Source organism: Chlorocebus sabaeus, chromosome 13, assembly GCF_047675955.1.
Source record: "Chlorocebus sabaeus isolate Y175 chromosome 13, mChlSab1.0.hap1, whole genome shotgun sequence".
NCBI classification, from domain to species: domain Eukaryota; kingdom Metazoa; phylum Chordata; class Mammalia; order Primates; family Cercopithecidae; genus Chlorocebus; species Chlorocebus sabaeus.
The window spans coordinates 15,455,637-15,471,964 of NC_132916.1; the positions used below are offsets into that span (position 1 = coordinate 15,455,637).

General features: G+C 45.4%; 1 protein-coding gene across 5 annotated transcripts in view; it reads right to left on the minus strand.

The window, feature by feature from the left end:
* TIAM2 (TIAM Rac1 associated GEF 2) overlaps window positions 1–16,328 on the minus strand; it is a 272,136-nt gene that overhangs the window by 32,460 nt on the left and 223,348 nt on the right. For 4 of the 5 annotated variants that reach the window (XM_038001128.2, XM_073022315.1, XM_038001129.2 and 1 more), the window contains one exon: window positions 15,406–15,509. In XM_038001128.2, the coding sequence (XP_037857056.2) occupies window positions 15,406–15,509 (104 nt within the window). Of the gene's footprint in view, window positions 1–9,687; window positions 9,814–15,405; window positions 15,510–16,328 lie in introns of those variants that run through there. The other variant, XM_038001131.2, reaches the window with a different exon arrangement.

Consider the following 16,328-nt stretch of genomic DNA (forward strand, 5'->3'; position numbering starts at 1 on the left):
GCAATCTTTTTTTCTTCCCTGCCCTCCCCTGGCCCCCACACCCGAGATGGAGTTTCACTCTTGTTGCTCAGGCTGGAGTGCAGTGGCATGATCTCTGCTCACTGCAACCTCCACCTCCTGGATTCAAGTGATTCTCCTGCTTCAGTCTCCCAAGTATCTGGGATTACAGGCACGCACCACCATGCCCAGCTAATTTTTTTTAGTAGAGATGGGGTTTCACCATGTTGATCAGGCTGGTCTCAAGCTCCTGACCTCAAGTGATCTGCCTGCCTCGGCCTCCCAAAGTACTGGGATTACAGGCCTGAGCCACCATACCCAACCTACCACCTGCAATCTTTTGTTTCCACTTAAAAGCAGACCCCACAAAGATGCTCAGACAGACAAGGGGGCTACTGAGGCTGAGCAGCCTTGCTGGTACATTAGTATCTTATGACGCCCTCAGCAGTCACACTTACCTCTACTGATGGCTGTTCCTTCCGGTTTCATGGATCAAAGATGCCTTTCATCACTTATGAGGAATGAGATGGGGGCAGGGAGACAGGGTCCAGGAGCTAGGACTTTGTCTGAAATCACATCCTCTTCATGCTTAGAAAGCCCTACACTTTCTCTTCTAATATTGGCTTAAAAGAATGCTTGGAATCTGGTTTCAAAAAAATTGGAGCTTCCGGGAGGAAAGTCATAAGTGTATAAAACATCGAATTATATGTTAATATCCTGGCAGCCTTAATTAGGCAGGGGTACTGTCAAGGACCACTTGACCTAAAGTGAACACAGATACCCTGCATGCCCCTTTAATTATAGTTTTTGTTCAATGATTTTTGCTGGATTTGAGTAATGCAATAGTCACGTCTGGCACCCTCATCAACAGGTTCTCAAAATAATGATAATCTCGTATGGAACAATACCTATCTTTATTTATATAAGTATTTATCTGAGACTTTACGACTCTATAATCTACACTGAGTTCTAACAGAAATGGAATAAGATTTAAACTAAGAACTATCATTTTCCATCAATAGCTTGACAGTTCTGATCAAACTTCTTAAAAATAGAAATCAATAAATACATGGGAACCAAAGCCAGGTATCCCTGGTGGTGAGAAGAAGAGTTGGAGATCGAGGGAAGACGGCAGAACCAGGATACTCCGGCAAGAAAAAGACGGAAGAGACAGAGTGAGGGTGACAGAATGTGAATGGAGACTTTCTTTAAAACCCCACACCACACTTAGAAGTTATCTGTAAGCCTCACGTTGGATTACTGCTTGATCGTCCACCTTTCCCCATCTTGGTAGCTCACCTGTAAAAGCCCCAAATTCAAGACCTTGGTGCTCAAATGAGAGGAAGGCAGAGCGCCTGCCTATCCTGATGTGCATGTCACCAGGGCCCTCAGAGTGCCCTTTATCTATGCCTGAATGAACCAAGAAGGGAGTAAATTCTTAAAAATCCCAGTTGGGTGTGGAGGCTCATGCCTGTAATCCCAGCACTTTGGGAGGCCGAGGCGGGTGTATCAACTGAGGTCAGGAGTTCGAGATCAGCCTGGACAACATGGGGAAACCCCCGTCTCTACCAAAAATACAAAAATTAGCTGGGTGTGGTGGTGCACGCCTGTAATCCGAGCTATGCTGGAGGCTGAGGTGGGAGAATTGCTTGAACCTGGGAGGCAGAGGTTGCAGTGAGCCAAGATTGCACCACTGCACTCCAGCCTGGGTGACAGAGCGAGACCCATCTCAAACCAACCAACAAACAAATAAATAAATAGAAAATCCCAAAACCAGCTGAGAGCAGCGTGCAAGGTAGGAAGATGCCAGGACTCCTCCAGGCATGCAGCACTGTGGTTTCTGAGCAGTTGGTGATGAAATCCCCAGCTGTGCAGGTACCAGGTCAGAACCTTCTAAGCAACCACACATCTCAGAGCCTCCTCCTCTGCCAGGTGTTTTCTAAAAGCACCAGAGGACTCAGGTGGCAGCAAAGAATGAGAGAGCGCAAAGGCAGGTGAAAAGCAGAGGCGGCAGCACGCGCTGGAAGCTGAATAAACACAGTCGGGGTGTGGAAGGGGCAAGAACCAACAAAAGGATGAAAGAGGGAAAGAGAATTGGGGGTGCCTTTAAAACAAACCTCCATTCTCCTCCTTCGTCCCATACTAATGACATATCCATGTTTTTCTTGCCCTTTTCTTCATGGTATTATCAAGACAGCAGGAGATGAATTTACAAAACGAATGATCCCATCTTTGCCTTCAGCAGTTAGAAGCTGGTGTTTGATGGTGAAAATACCATCATGTGTACCTGGATGAAGCGCTCCCAGACAGAGTTTTTCCATGACCCCTCCTCCCTCAACTCCAGAGCGTGACACACACATCTACTCTTAGCTGAGTCTACAGAGGAAATTGCAAAATGACTCAGAACAATTTCTCACAACTTACTTTTTCCAAAAGCAAAAGCAGCCATCACCGTGGAGCCGGGACTTTATCACAAGGTGAGAATCTGCTATGAGTCACCAAAGGCATAGAAAATGCCTCGAAACTCAAACACATCTTCATTTACTCAGTACAAGGCTTTCACCGGACTACAATCTCTACGCAACAATATTTACAGAAGGCGTCAGGGTGACGATTTCAGAACTTTGAACGACGGCGAGCATCCGAGAAGGCCTCGGTGAAGGGGATTTAATGAGTGAATGAACAATGCGACACTACGCCCACCCCCTTGGTAAATATTAAAATATCAGATGAGATTCCAGGCACCCACACAGGGGCAAGCCAAAATTACATAGTAATTGTGCCTATTACTTCTTTAAAGGGAAAAGGGCAAACGGCAACAAGGGCTTAGCTAATTTGCTGACAGGAAAAGGGGCAAGGGTGAAATTCACTGGCAACACCCTTGCCGGGGGGAACACAGGAGCCATGGCTGCCTGAGCTTCCCTTAAGCTAGGCATATAAAACAGCTCTCCTAGTCCATCAGACAGCTATTTATTTTACTAAAGAGATCCATAAAAGTTTGGTTTGGGATCAAAATGTTAAAATTCTTACTCCAAAAAAAAAAAACCCATTTTGTTCACTAATGACAGAAAATAAAACTTTCAAAATGCCGAAACACCCCAGCACCTAATGTTGCAATTGGTTTTCAGCAATCTGGGTTTGCATCCATTGAAGTGCAGAGTAAAAAAAAAGTTTAAAAAAATCTGGTGATGTCTAACCACCATCATCAATATAATCTATTCTGCTCTCAACCTAATAACGTATTTGCCATCTAGGGGTTGTTATTTATTTAACACTCCTCAACATCTCTTAGCACATTAAAAAAATAAAGCATTAATAACTAATCTCACCCAAGCAATTAGACTAAGATAAAAACAAAGTTCAAAATACCACTTGTCTACATAAACACAGTGCTTTTCATATTGTAGGTACTTGATAACTGATTCTGCAATATCAGTAATATTAAGTCAAGACAGAGGCTAGGCTCTTCAGGTGTTTACTCAAAGTAAGGATCACGAACTGACGGTTCATAAATTCCTAAATGGGAAAGCCGTGAAAAAACATTGTAAGACTGAGGAGCTCCCTGGACTTGTCTGCAATTTCTAACATACGTGCATAAGCACTTTTCTGGGGACCCATAGCTTTCATCAGATTCTCAAATGGTCTGCTTGAAATAAGTTCCTAAATAACATAAGTGCATAAAAGAGCGGAGAGCATCTGGAAATACAGAGTCTAACCATCCTGACCTTCGCATACCATTACCTGAGAAGCCTCCAAAAATCTTAGCGGTTTTAGCTTCAGTGAAATGCGTGAAGTGCAATAAATGACCGAAGCAAATTCTAATAGGGTTCTGCTAAGATTCTTCTTCTAAGCAGCTCTGCATATTCATGGGGATAAAAAGAGACATCCAGCAGAAAGCTGCTTCGGATCAGGCATTCAGGCAGAAAGAAAGACAGGGAGACACATCAAGGCAAGACAGCTGGTCAGACGGACCCTTCAGTTTCACAGATAGGGAAGTCTGACGACTTACCCAAGGATGAGGAAATGGCTCCTCAGGGTAAGACTTAGGGCAAAAACCCCATGTGCTTTTTTTGTTGTTTTTTCTTAAACAGAGTCTTACTCTGTCGCCCATGCTGGAGTGCAGTGGTGCAATCTTGGCTCACTGCAATCTCTGCCTCCCAGGCTTAAGCAGTTGTCGTGCCTCAGCCTCCCAAGTAGCTGGGATTACAGGCATGAGCCACCATGCCTATCTAATTTTTGTATTTTTAGTAGAGATGGGGTTATACCATGTTGGCCAGGCTGGTCTCGAGCTCCTGGCCTCAAGTGATCCACCTGCCTCAACCTCCCAAAGTGCTAGGACTACAGGTGTGAGCCACCACGCCCAGCCACCCATGTGTTCTTACTCCAAGTGTACCCCATGTCGAGGTGGCTTCCCCTAAGAATAGGCAAGAACAGGCCGGGTGTAGTGGCTCACGCCTGTAATCCCAACACTGGGAGGCCGAAGAGTGTGGATCACTTGAGGTCAGGAGTTTGAGACCAGCCTGGCTAACACAGTGAAACTCCGTCTCTCCTAAAAATACAAGAATTAGCTGGGAATGGTGGCGTGCACCTGTGGTCCCAGGTACTGAGGAGGCTGAGGAATAAGAATTGCTTGAACCCAGGAGGCAGAGGCTACAGTGAACCAAGACTGTGCCACTGCACTCCAGGCTGGGTGACAAAGTGAGACTCAGAAAGAAAGAAAGACAAGAAAGAACGAAAGAACGAAAGAAAGAACGAACGAACGAACGAACGAAAGAAAGAAAAAGAAAGAAAGGAAGGAAGGAGAGAGGGAGAGAGAGAGGGGGGAGAGAGGGAGAGAGAGGGAGAAAGAGAAAGAAAGAAAGAAAGAAAGAAAGAAAGAAAGAAAGAAAGAAAGAAAGAAAGAAAGAAAGAAAGAAAGAAAGAAAGAAAGAAAGAAAGAAAGAAAGAGAGAGAAAGAGAGAGAGAGAGAGGGAGAGGGAGAGGGAGAGGGAGAGGGAGAGGGAGAGGGAAGGGGAGGAGAGGAGAGGAGAAGAAAAGAAAAGAAAAGGCAAGAACCTGCAAATGGTATTTACACTGAGGTTAGTCTGGCCTGAGAAATCAAACTTCCTGCTTTCTTCTCCCACAGAAAGCAAAATGATATCAAGGTCTCCATAGCTCCATCTCTAATCCAGAAGTCCAGAAAGGAAATAAAGATCTAGAAATAGAGGGTTGAGGGGCATGGAGATGGAAGATGGAAGAAAGAGGATGGACCTGGGAAAACACTTGCCATTCAACCCCATCTTCACTCTCATCCAGGTGGGCAAAAATTAAAGGGGAGATCTCAAGTAGCTCTGGCAGGAGGTCCCTCGCTACCACCTAAGTTGCAGGGAGCTGGCTGATGACTCCTTGAGCTTGGCTTTTTGTTTGCCTTGAAGAGGTCAAACATATCCCACTTCAAGTGTCATCTCAGATAGGATGAGAGCAAACCCATGGCACCCGCTGTTCAAAGGAGAGAAAAAGGAAGGAGAAGCCTATATCAGAAATAAATGTGGCAAATCAATCATTAGGTGAAGATCAGCATCTCTGCTCAGTCAAGGCCAAATCTTTGTGTGGCCTCAGCTCTGAGTAGTCTCCAAGTCACTTTCCTGTGCATCGCTGTCCCAGCAGGATGAGGAAACGGAGGGTAATTATCTGTTCAAGTTAATTTCAGAGCGTTCTACCTGACAGGCCTTGATCTTCCAGCCCACCCCAGCGCAGTGATTCACGCCGCAGCTCTCACGGCGCTGCTCTCTACAACCTCTCCTTTTTCTTTCTTGATTTTGTGATTCTGAAGATGACTCTTAATAATAACTTGTGGTTTTTTGTTTTTTGTTTTTTTTCAAAAAAAGATGAAAGAGAAAAGTCTGGAGAAGAAGAAAGCAGGGACAGAGGAAGGCAGGTAGGATAGTACTGTGGCACAGACAACAGGAGGGGAAAGAACCAAACACCACATGTTCTCACTCATAAGTGGGAGTTGAACAATGAGAACATATGGACACAGGGAGGGGAACGTCACATACCGGGGCCTGTCGAGGGGTGGGGGGCTAGGGGAGGGATAGCATTAGGAGAAATGCCTAATGTAGGTGACAGGTTGATGGGTGCAGCAAACCACCATGGCACGTGTATACCTATGTAACAAACCTGCATGTTCTGCACATGTACCCCAGAACTTAAAGTATAATAATAATTAAAAAAAGAGGTAAGATGGGCTTATTATCTATAACTTCAAGTTTAAAATGATGTCTTCTTTTTGTCCCTAGTTTGTAATGCAAATCCCTATTTTTTCATTAAACTCTTCTCTGCAAAAAAAAAAAAAAAAAGAGGCTGGGAAGGCAGCTGTGCTGACGAAAATACCACAGTGATCCAAGGACAGAAAGGAAAGAGGAAGAAGGGCAATCAGCGACCTCCCTGCATCCTTCCAACCTCACCGTTCGCCAGGCGCCATCGTCCTTACTTTCCAGATCAGGAGACACAAGCACTGGTGGGACCAGGCTGGCCCAGGGCTCCTGGGGTTCTTACTGTGCAGCCCGCCAGGGCACTGGACCAGTCTCGCCCAGCCTTGCCTGATACTCTGCTCCTAGACGTACGTGCATTCCATGTTTAACAGAGAAAACACAGGCCCTCTGCCACAGCTGAATGCAGACTCAGAGCCCCAGCCAAAGTGTCATTCAACAACTCAACACCCCCATGTCTGAGTTTTAAACGCCTCCCTGGCAAAGGCACAGCCAGCTGAGGACTCATCAGGCAGCTTCCTGTTGCTGGCAATTTCCCTTTGGCCCCAGTTAGCCCACAGCACAGCCCATGCCAACAGCCCCACTGCCCACTTTCTAGTTTGCCTCTGTCCAAGGACCCACTTGGCAGGAGGGATCAGCCCAGCTGACGGGAAGGGCCAGTGGCAAGAAATGGCGAGAAAGGTCACCAGCAAGTTCCTTCCACTGCCTTCCTGCCACGCTCTGTTGTTCGTCCCTCTCTGCAGGACAAGCTCTCCATGGCCGAATGGCCTTCCAGGCAGCCACTAGCTTGGAATGCTGTCTTTTGGATTCTCAATACCACTCACTGTTTTTTTTTTTCCTGTTTTTCCTGTTGACACATAAGTGACATCGCCAACCCTGTTGAACAGAGCGTGTAAGTTGTCCCTGGCAAAGAAAAGGACAGGTCTCTGTGTGCTCTATGCCACAGTAAAGTCTTCTATAGCCACCCTCTTCCCGCCACACCCAGCAAGGGGTTGGTATCTGCCTGACACATCCACCCTAATGGCCAAGGATAGACCAAGAAGAGCGGGGCACAAATACTCTGGAGCATGGAAAATAGGAAATGAAAAAAAATAATAATAATCCAACTAACTACAAAGAGGCCAAATGGCCTTTTAGACTCCAACAAAAACTAAGCACAGTCATTTCAAACGAGTCCACAAACTTGCCTCCAAGTCTCTGCCAAGGAAGTGTGGCATTAGAGAGGCAGGCTAAGGTATATGGGCTGGCGCCGCACTGCGCCCAACTCTGACCCCGGGAGATCCGTGTCCTTGCCGCCTCTCTTCCAGGAGGGGCAAAGTCTGCGAGCCCTCCTCGGCTGGCAGAGCCCTTCAGGCTTCACTAAGCATCTCGGTGTTCACAGTCCACTCCTGCTAAAAAGAAAGGCAGATCTAACATACACTAATTGTATTTGGTCACTTGAAGCAACCCTTTGGAAAAGCTCATCCACTGATGGCACATACATTAAAAAAAGCAGCTACACGGTGAGCAGACTTTGTCTCCATGCAGACAACGAAGAGGACCCAATTCTTACAGCTTTTGGTTTTCAGTGCGTTTTTATCTCATGGGACGGTTCGGGAGCAGCTGACCACTGACACAAACTTCAAGAACACGGGGTGGGCAGCTGAGATGGTCAAGAATACGGGTGGGCAGCGAAGACGTTCAAGAACACAGGTGGGCAGCTAAGATGGTCAAGAACACGCGGTGGGCAGCTAAGAGGGTCAAGGCACGCACATGTCTTACTTTCAACAACATTGTATTGAGGTGCTCATATATTTGTTCACAGTTTCCTACCTGCCATCGAATCTCAGATCAAGAGGCCATTAGGTGAGCAGCAGAGAAAACCTTCACACACACGTATACATGGGAGATGCACCAGGAAGGCGCAGCTTACAGCCTAATCCTCTCTCCCCTGCTTCTGCTGCTCCCAGTTGGACATAATCTCACGTGATCCCTTTGACAGCACCGGGTTGGTGGTGGTGTTACGTTTATTTATAGAGGAGGATGCACAGGCTTAGAAAGGTTGGGTAACTTGCCCCAGGTCACATAATGATAAAGCCTGGTGGATGGGAATACAAATTCAGGTTTCCAAGCATCAGGTTGAGTTCTTTCCAACATACCACTGCCTCCCAGAAAGGGCTACCTGGAATTAGGTCTTTGTGACAGATTATTGTCTCCCTGCTGGAGAGTGCCACGCCCCAAACCATTTTTCAGGGACAAAGCGTTTGCCTTGAGGATGCCATCTCTCTGTGCACTAAAATAGGAATTTAGTCACATAACTTGCATTTAGAAATAGTCATGTTTGGTTTTAAGAAAAGGATCTTGATTCTATTCATCTATTGAATAGCCACCATGGAGAAAGACTACGGTTTATAAATAAGTTATCTTTTAGCTTGACTGCCTAACAAAAACATAACCAAAAAGATCTTGCAATAATGCAGGCAAGTATACACCAAAGGAAGACAAATACTCCAAGAATGCTGGAAAGCGAATCATGCGGTCCAATAATTTTTGCTTTTCCTTCAGCTTCTTAGTTAGGCAAGCTCTTAAAAGCAATTCATGTGGGGGGAAAAAAAAAACTCAAAAGGTTAAGCTAAGTGGGTGAGCAGAAATTAAATATGAAATGCAAGTTGTGTTCATGCTGTACACTAAAAACCATAGCCACTAGTGGACGTTCTTTTTTTTTTTTTTCTGCCTAGAAAAAATAAACAGGACAAAATATATCAATTCTATCTTAAACATGATTAAATTGCAAAGAGCACAACACACAGTTGTCACGCTGTGTATCTCCAGATTCTCAATGCTCTCTGTTCTATCAACACAACGCCTACAAACGGCAAAAATAATCCCTGCCAAAGCTACACTAGGTGATTACATAAAATTCTTCCACAAAGCCGAAAAATTATTTCATCAGGAATAACTAAATTAAAAACTCTGCTTACCTTGTAGAAAACGGGTTTCCTGTGTGTGAATTTTCTTTTACAGCCTTAAACCCAGTGTAAGTATTAATATGTGCTATACTCCAAGGAAATGTTACAAGCACACAATTAATTGCTATATTCAAATTATTCCTTCCTGTCTTTTCAAGCATATTCTGCAGAGTAAATATTTCCCTAGGCCCTTCTGATATCTTTATATTTCAAAAAGACAGAACTATTTCGGAGATGAAGTTAAAGATTTTGGAATGAGAAAGGAACAGTGACAGCGCCACAGAACGGGTATCCAAAAGAAGTTCTCTTATCCTTAGCTGTAAAAAGCACGTAAAGATCGCTGTCAGAAGCATCTCTTCTCATCTGCATATCAGTCTTTAGACATTTTTAGAGCAAAATCAACTTTCAATCAAGGAAAGGAAACCGTGCAAGCATGCCTACGTTTGGATCAAAATCTTTACCCGTGAAAATCAAAGCCCTTGTTTACTTACACGCTGTACATAAAAAGGAAAAGTTCAAAGAAACCTGCTCCCTCTGGGAGAATGGATCACATCGAAGTCGGCTGTTGGGAGATGTGTAAGACACGCGTCGTCTCTCCCTCTCATCTCCAGGCAATGAAAAAAATCCCAAACTGCTCTTCCAAGTCACATTCACAAGGACGTCCTAGCGCCACCAAGCTCGTCCTCCACAGCAGCACCGGTGATTGGGGGAAGCTGGCCCCCTGCTCCGTTTCCACCCATGCCGGGAGTCTGCTCTAGAAAGGCACCAGGTTACCACGGACGTGGAGACGATGGGACCACAGAGGACCATGTCTCCTGAGCCTCAGAGCCAGCTCAGCAGGTGGAGTGCAGGCAGCATGTCTGTGGGGACTGCTTAACACACCTCAAGTTCAGAACAAACCGAAAACTCTTTCAACCTCCTCACCCAAAGGGACATTGTATATTCCTTTCAAACTCCAAACTATTACAATAGCACATGCTAATTGCTAACGATACTGGGGGGAAAAAATCCCCCCTACAGGAGAGGCTGACAGGGTCACACAAAGAGCTATGACAGTAATAGGCACCCTTACAGAGAAGAAGGCAATCAATTAGGAACCATTTGCAGAAATTGCGGGGCTGACAAAAGCCCTGGGTACAGCTGTGCTTCATCAAACCAGGCTTCATTTGATTTTCAAGGGAAATTATTCTTTATTCTAATGTCTAGAATAGTTGTTAGTAAAATATCCCCAACAGCCCAGGTTCAACCAGGGTCTAATCTGGAAAGAAGTTAATGACCCCTGAGAAGACCAACTGGGCCAGGGCAGGAAGCCCAGAAACCAGAGGCAGTCTTCTCCCTGAGGAGAGACCACCTTCTGAGGACACGGCACGGGGCAGGGGGATCCCGAAAAATCCACTCCCAGCACACACTGGACATTCACCAGACACCTCCCACATCACCACTTCAAAAACAGAAGAGGGCTGGGCGCGGTGACTCACACCTGTAATCCCAGCATATTGGGAGGCTGAGGCAGGAGGATTGCTCGAGCCCAGGAGTTTGAGACCAGACTGGGCAACACAGTGATACCTAGTCTCTAAAAACAATAAACAAAATTATCCGGGCATGGTGGCAGGCACCTGTGGTCCCAGCTACTTAGGAGGCTGAGGTGGGAGGATCACTTAAGCCTAGGAGGTCAAAGTGGCAGTGAGTCAAGATCACGCCATTGCACTCCAGGCTGGACAACAGGGTAAGACTTTGTCTCGAAAAATAAAATAAAATTTAAAACAACAACAAAAAAATCCAGAAGAGGATTGCTTTAGATATAACATGATGTTTCAAAAAAAAAAAAAAAAACATTTAAAATGTTGGAAAAAAAAAACAGAACAGAAAAAAATGTAATTCTTAAATTTGAAATTTTCTTTTTCTTCTCACTAACGTCTACCACAGTTTTTATTTTTGGTGGCCACTAATTCTTCTTTCCCAAGAAACAAAGAACAGGGAAACAGAGTAACTGCTAGGTATTTACCGAAGATTTTTTAACATGTACTGAAATCCATCATTATACATGGAAATCTTAAAAAAGGTAAGGTGACAACTATGTTAGACTTGAGAGGAATTTTACAGCAAATGCTCATATTCTTTCAATAAATTTTTTTCTTCTGTGTTCTATGGTGTTATTTGCTTTCTCCTTTCTCCACTTTTAATAATGAAAATTGAAGCTCCGATGGCCCCAATTTCAACCTGATTGCAGCTTTCTCTCCTCTTCTAAATTTCTGATGCTCCAATGTTCACTTTGTAAATGTTTTCCTTAGTTACTACAGGCACTGTTAAATAACAGAGTTGGCAATGGCCTTAACATGCTAACTTTTTGCATATCCATTTTGCTGAATCTTAAGATAAACTTTGGGAAAAAATTCAATTTCCTTCTTAAGAGTTCTGATGTGTAACTCAAGCAGATCATAAGAGAGGAGAAGTCATTATCCCTCATGGTGTTGAGATTCTCCTCAAGCTACCATCCTGTGCCAGTGCCCCCACAGGCACACTTAACTTTTAAATACATGGCCATGCTCCATCAGTGTTTCAGGAGGATTTGATTTTAAAAAAATTTTAAGTCAGGCCAGGCACAGTGACTCACACCTGTAATCCCAGTACCTCAGGAGGCTGGGGCGGGAGGATCTCTAAAGCCTACGAGTTTGAGACCAACCTCAGCAACATAGTAAGACCCCATATCTATTTTATTATTAAAATAAGATTTAAAATAATTTAAGACAAAGCCATAAAAACACATCTATTTGATGCTCTAGGATCCACTGCTTCATTAAAAAGCTAATGGATATTAGACATGATATTGGGTTCCCAAAATTAAATAACCCACTAGAGATAGAACATAGTAGTAGGACTAAAATGCTGATGAATTTCAGTTTCATAAAATAACTTGCATCCTGGGACATAACCAGGCCAGCGAAGGCAGCTGAGTATTTGCTTTGCATGAGGAATGAGGAGGAGAGGGAGGAGAAATTTGGAAGAAGGTGCATGGAAAATGGGAGAAGAGTGCAGGGAGTGAGGAAGGGAAAGGGAAAAGAGAGGGGAGGCTGAGAGCACATAGCTGCTTCATCAAACCAGCAACTTCAGAACCTGAAGTATCCGTTCTGAGGCTGGCAGGCTCTAACCTGGTCCCCTCACACACAGGGGATGTCACCAACCTCCAAAAGGTATGCCACATGGCTCCTCCCATGGGTGTGCCATGCACCTGGCTCCTGGTGGTCTTGATGTCAGCGGTGGCCCATCTGGAGCAATCACTGCCATGACACCGGCTGCAGTGGGGGAGGCACGGCCAGGGCTGTATGTTCCAAGGAGCCAGCAGGAGCTGGGAATGTGGAAGCCCTGCCCAATTCTGAAGTGGCAGGGCAGGAGCCTCGTGCTCCTCAGATACAGCTGCAGCTGCCCAGCTGTGGCTCTGGTCCCAGACATCCCTGTGCTCTTGGGGGCCAGGAGCAGGAAGGAGCCCCGCCCTCCCAGGCACTGCTGCAGCTGCCTAGTCGCAACTGTGGACCCAGGCATTTCTGCACTCTCAGGGGCCTGGGAAGGACCCCCTGCCGCCACAGGCTCGAAAGTAGCCTGCTCCCACTGCCTGGCTTCTCCCTAGTCCTGGTGCCCGCTCTGGTCTTAGAGCAAATTTGGGTCTGAGTCCAGGCACTGTTGCAACTCAGCCAGGTGTGGTCATGCTCAGGGCAGCACTGACATGCCAGCCCCCTGCTGTACTTTGGGCACCAACGGGCATGGGAGGCAGGCCAAGGAGGGGACTGAGGGCAGCTTGGCCCTGGCCTGCAGGCACCCTTTGGCACAAACAGCCTGGGCACCACAAACAGCGGCAGGATGCAGATAGGCTCCTGGGTGGAAAGGGGTAGGTCCCCAGAAAAGCCCCACCTTCAAGCCGGGGAAGGCCTGAAGTCTGGGGGCCAGGCTGCCAGTCCCACAGACCAGAGTGGGAACTTATGGAGCTTTTTCTGGGCCTGCCCATGGCCACCATGGACCAATCAGTACACACTTCCTCCCCTCCGAAGCACATAAAAACCCTGGACTCAGCCAGATTCAAAGAGACAATGAGACAACCAGCTGAGGCAAGGAGCTACTCCAGGGTCTCCTCTCTGCTTAAAGCTAAGCAGACATCAGTACTACCAGCTGTGGAGCAGAGCTACCCACTCCAGGGTCTGCTCTCTGCTGAGAGGTGAACACTCTATGGGATGACCAGCCTGCAGAGAGAAGTTACCCACTGTGGGTTTCCTCTGAGCTGTTCTATAGCTCAGTAAAGCTCCTCTTCACCTTGCTCACCCTCCCCTTGTCTGCATACCTCATTCTTCCTGGTCATGGGACAAGAATTCAGGACCTCCCTAATGGCAGGGCTGAAAGAGCTACAATACAAACAGGACCAAAACACGCCCCTTGCTCGCCACATTACAGGTGACAAGGAGAGAGGACAGGAGGAGAGAAGAGCTGCAGCCCTTCAGGGAGCCCAGACCCAGGAGTTCCCAGAACTAGGGCTATGCCACCCTCTTTGGGGCTCAGCAGTTCCTGGCATCTCCAAGCTTCCAGGTACTGGTGCAGGCCATGGAAGCTGCTTGTAGTATGTGTGATCCAGCCGTAGCTTCACAGGGAACCAGTGCCCATGCTAGAGCCTGGAGCTGCTGCCTGCCCCACCACAGCCAGCATCCCTGCCTGTGCATGGTGGCCAGGCCCCACACATGCTCACTGACACACCCCTCACCACTGCACTCACTGACATACCCCTCACTACTCCACTCGCTCTTGGCAGGCACGGGATGCAGGCCAGCAGTATAAGTCGAGCACAATCTGCCAGGTCGAGTAGGCCTAGTGGACCCAAGAAAAAGTTGGGCAAAGGCACCCTTGGCCACAGAGGTTTCCGGCTGGTAAAGTGATACCCCAAGAATCTTGTGATAGTGTTAGTCTAAACCCAACTGAGGCATTGTTCCACTTTATAACTTTCATTTAAATGCCTATCATTGCTTCTATTTCTTCCATTCTTATTTTGTATTTAAGACAAATACAATACAGAAGATGTATAATTTCAAAATCAATTAAAAACTGGACTGGTTATTAGCACAGATTATATCTATCAGACCATTTCTGAAAGGGTAGCAGCTAATGAACAGTTAAAAATGCAGGAAAGGAATGGAATGTAACAAATGCTGCCAAGGATGTGGATAAAGTAGAAGCCTCCTACATTGCTCCTGGGAATGTCAAATAGTACAGCATTGTGGGAGACCATGGGCTGTTCCTCAAAAAGCTAAACAGAGAATCACCACATGACCTGGCAATTCCACTCCTTGGCCTGAAAACAAGCATTCATGCAGATAACTCTTACACCAACATTCACTCCAGCATCACCCACAATAGCAGCAATAATCCAAGTGTCTATTAACAGACGAATGAATAAACAAAATGTGGTGTATCCATATAATGGAATATTATTCGGCCGTAAAAAAGAATGAAAGCCTGATACATGCTACAACCTGGATTAACCCAGAAGACATATGTTAAGTGAAATAAGCCAGAAACAAAAGGACAAATATTGTGCCTAGAAATTGGCACCTAGAAATGTATATGAGGTACCTAGAAATTGGCAAATAAGATAGAAAGTAGAATAGAAGTTACGGGGGAGTTAAAAGCGGAGGAAATAAAGAGTTATTGTTTAAGGGGTACAGAGTTTCTGTCTGGAATAATGAAAAAGTTCTAGATGGTGGTGGTGGTTGCAAACCGATGTGAATATACTTAATGCCAAAGAAGCATACACTTGAAAATAGTAAAAAAGGAATATTTTATGTTATATATGTTTTATCACACAAAATGACAACATTCCAAAAATAATTTATCTTCAGCCAAAAAAAAAAGAAAGAAACAGAATACTAATTAACACCTTTTGACAAGGTTTTCCTTGTCAAAATCACTAAGCAAAGGCAGCACAATATATGAATAGCAGAGTGTGCACTGCTCTTTGATGGCATACCAGAAGTCATGGAGGAGTTCTGGCTACAGTAAATGGTTCCGATTAGTACTTCACTTCAAAAAAAATACATAAATAAGGAAGCTGTATCCTTAAAATATATATATGTTGAACTGCTGGACCTAGAGATAGGTAACTCCATCTCCTTTCCCCACCTTGGGTAAGAGCCTGCCTGATTCTTGGTTTGTGATTTAGGCCAGTATCTTACCCTGAATGTCTGCTCCATTTTCTCCCTGTGGGAAACCTGATCCAGAGTGCCATCTGTCTGACTCCTTTTCAGACCTGTTGTGATATCAGGGACGTTGCTGAAATCTGCATGAAAAATGACAAAAATGTACATGAGTTTGGTCATTTGCAGAGAATAATAACGCCTGGTTGAAAGGCTCAGATGGAGAAAGGAAAGAAGAAAACAACCTAGGAGGCAGTACAGAGCAGTCCTGAATAACACTGAGGTTACAATTATGCACACAGATGGTCTTCTGAAACAGATCTAGGCTCTTGTTAATTGAAAAGGCAACATCTGCCTGCTTTGGTCAAAAGAGACCAATCAAAATAATGACTTAAATGCCTTGTCACTCTTCTCATTGTTGTGTAAACTATACTTCCCTAAGCTCTGGTCTTGAGTAATTTATTTGGACCTACAATCAAACAGCAACAATTTTGTTGGTATTTCCCTATTTTTGGCTAAGAGAAGGCAAAATTACCAGGGAATCTTGGAAACCAATGATGGAATATTACTCTTATTACAATCTACAACTTGCTCATTTACAAGCATGTTTCTTTGGCTGGTATCAACCACAATTGCATCCTAACTTAAAGGTCCAAGAAGATCAGTAAACCCTTATTAACTTCCAGAGTAAAGGCTAAGAAATAATATGGGCCAGGTGTGGTGGCTCATGCCTGCAATCTCAGCCCTGTGGGAGGCCAAGGCGGGAGAATCACTTAAGACCAGGAGTTCGAGACCAACCTGGGCAACATAGTGAGACCTTGTCTTTACAAGAAATTTAAAAAAGAAAAAATCAGGCACAGAGGTATGCAGCTATAATCCCAGTTACTTGGAGGGCTGAGGCAGGAGGATTGCTTGAGCCCAGGAGTTCAAGGCTGCAGTGAGCAGTAATCGTGCCACTGCAC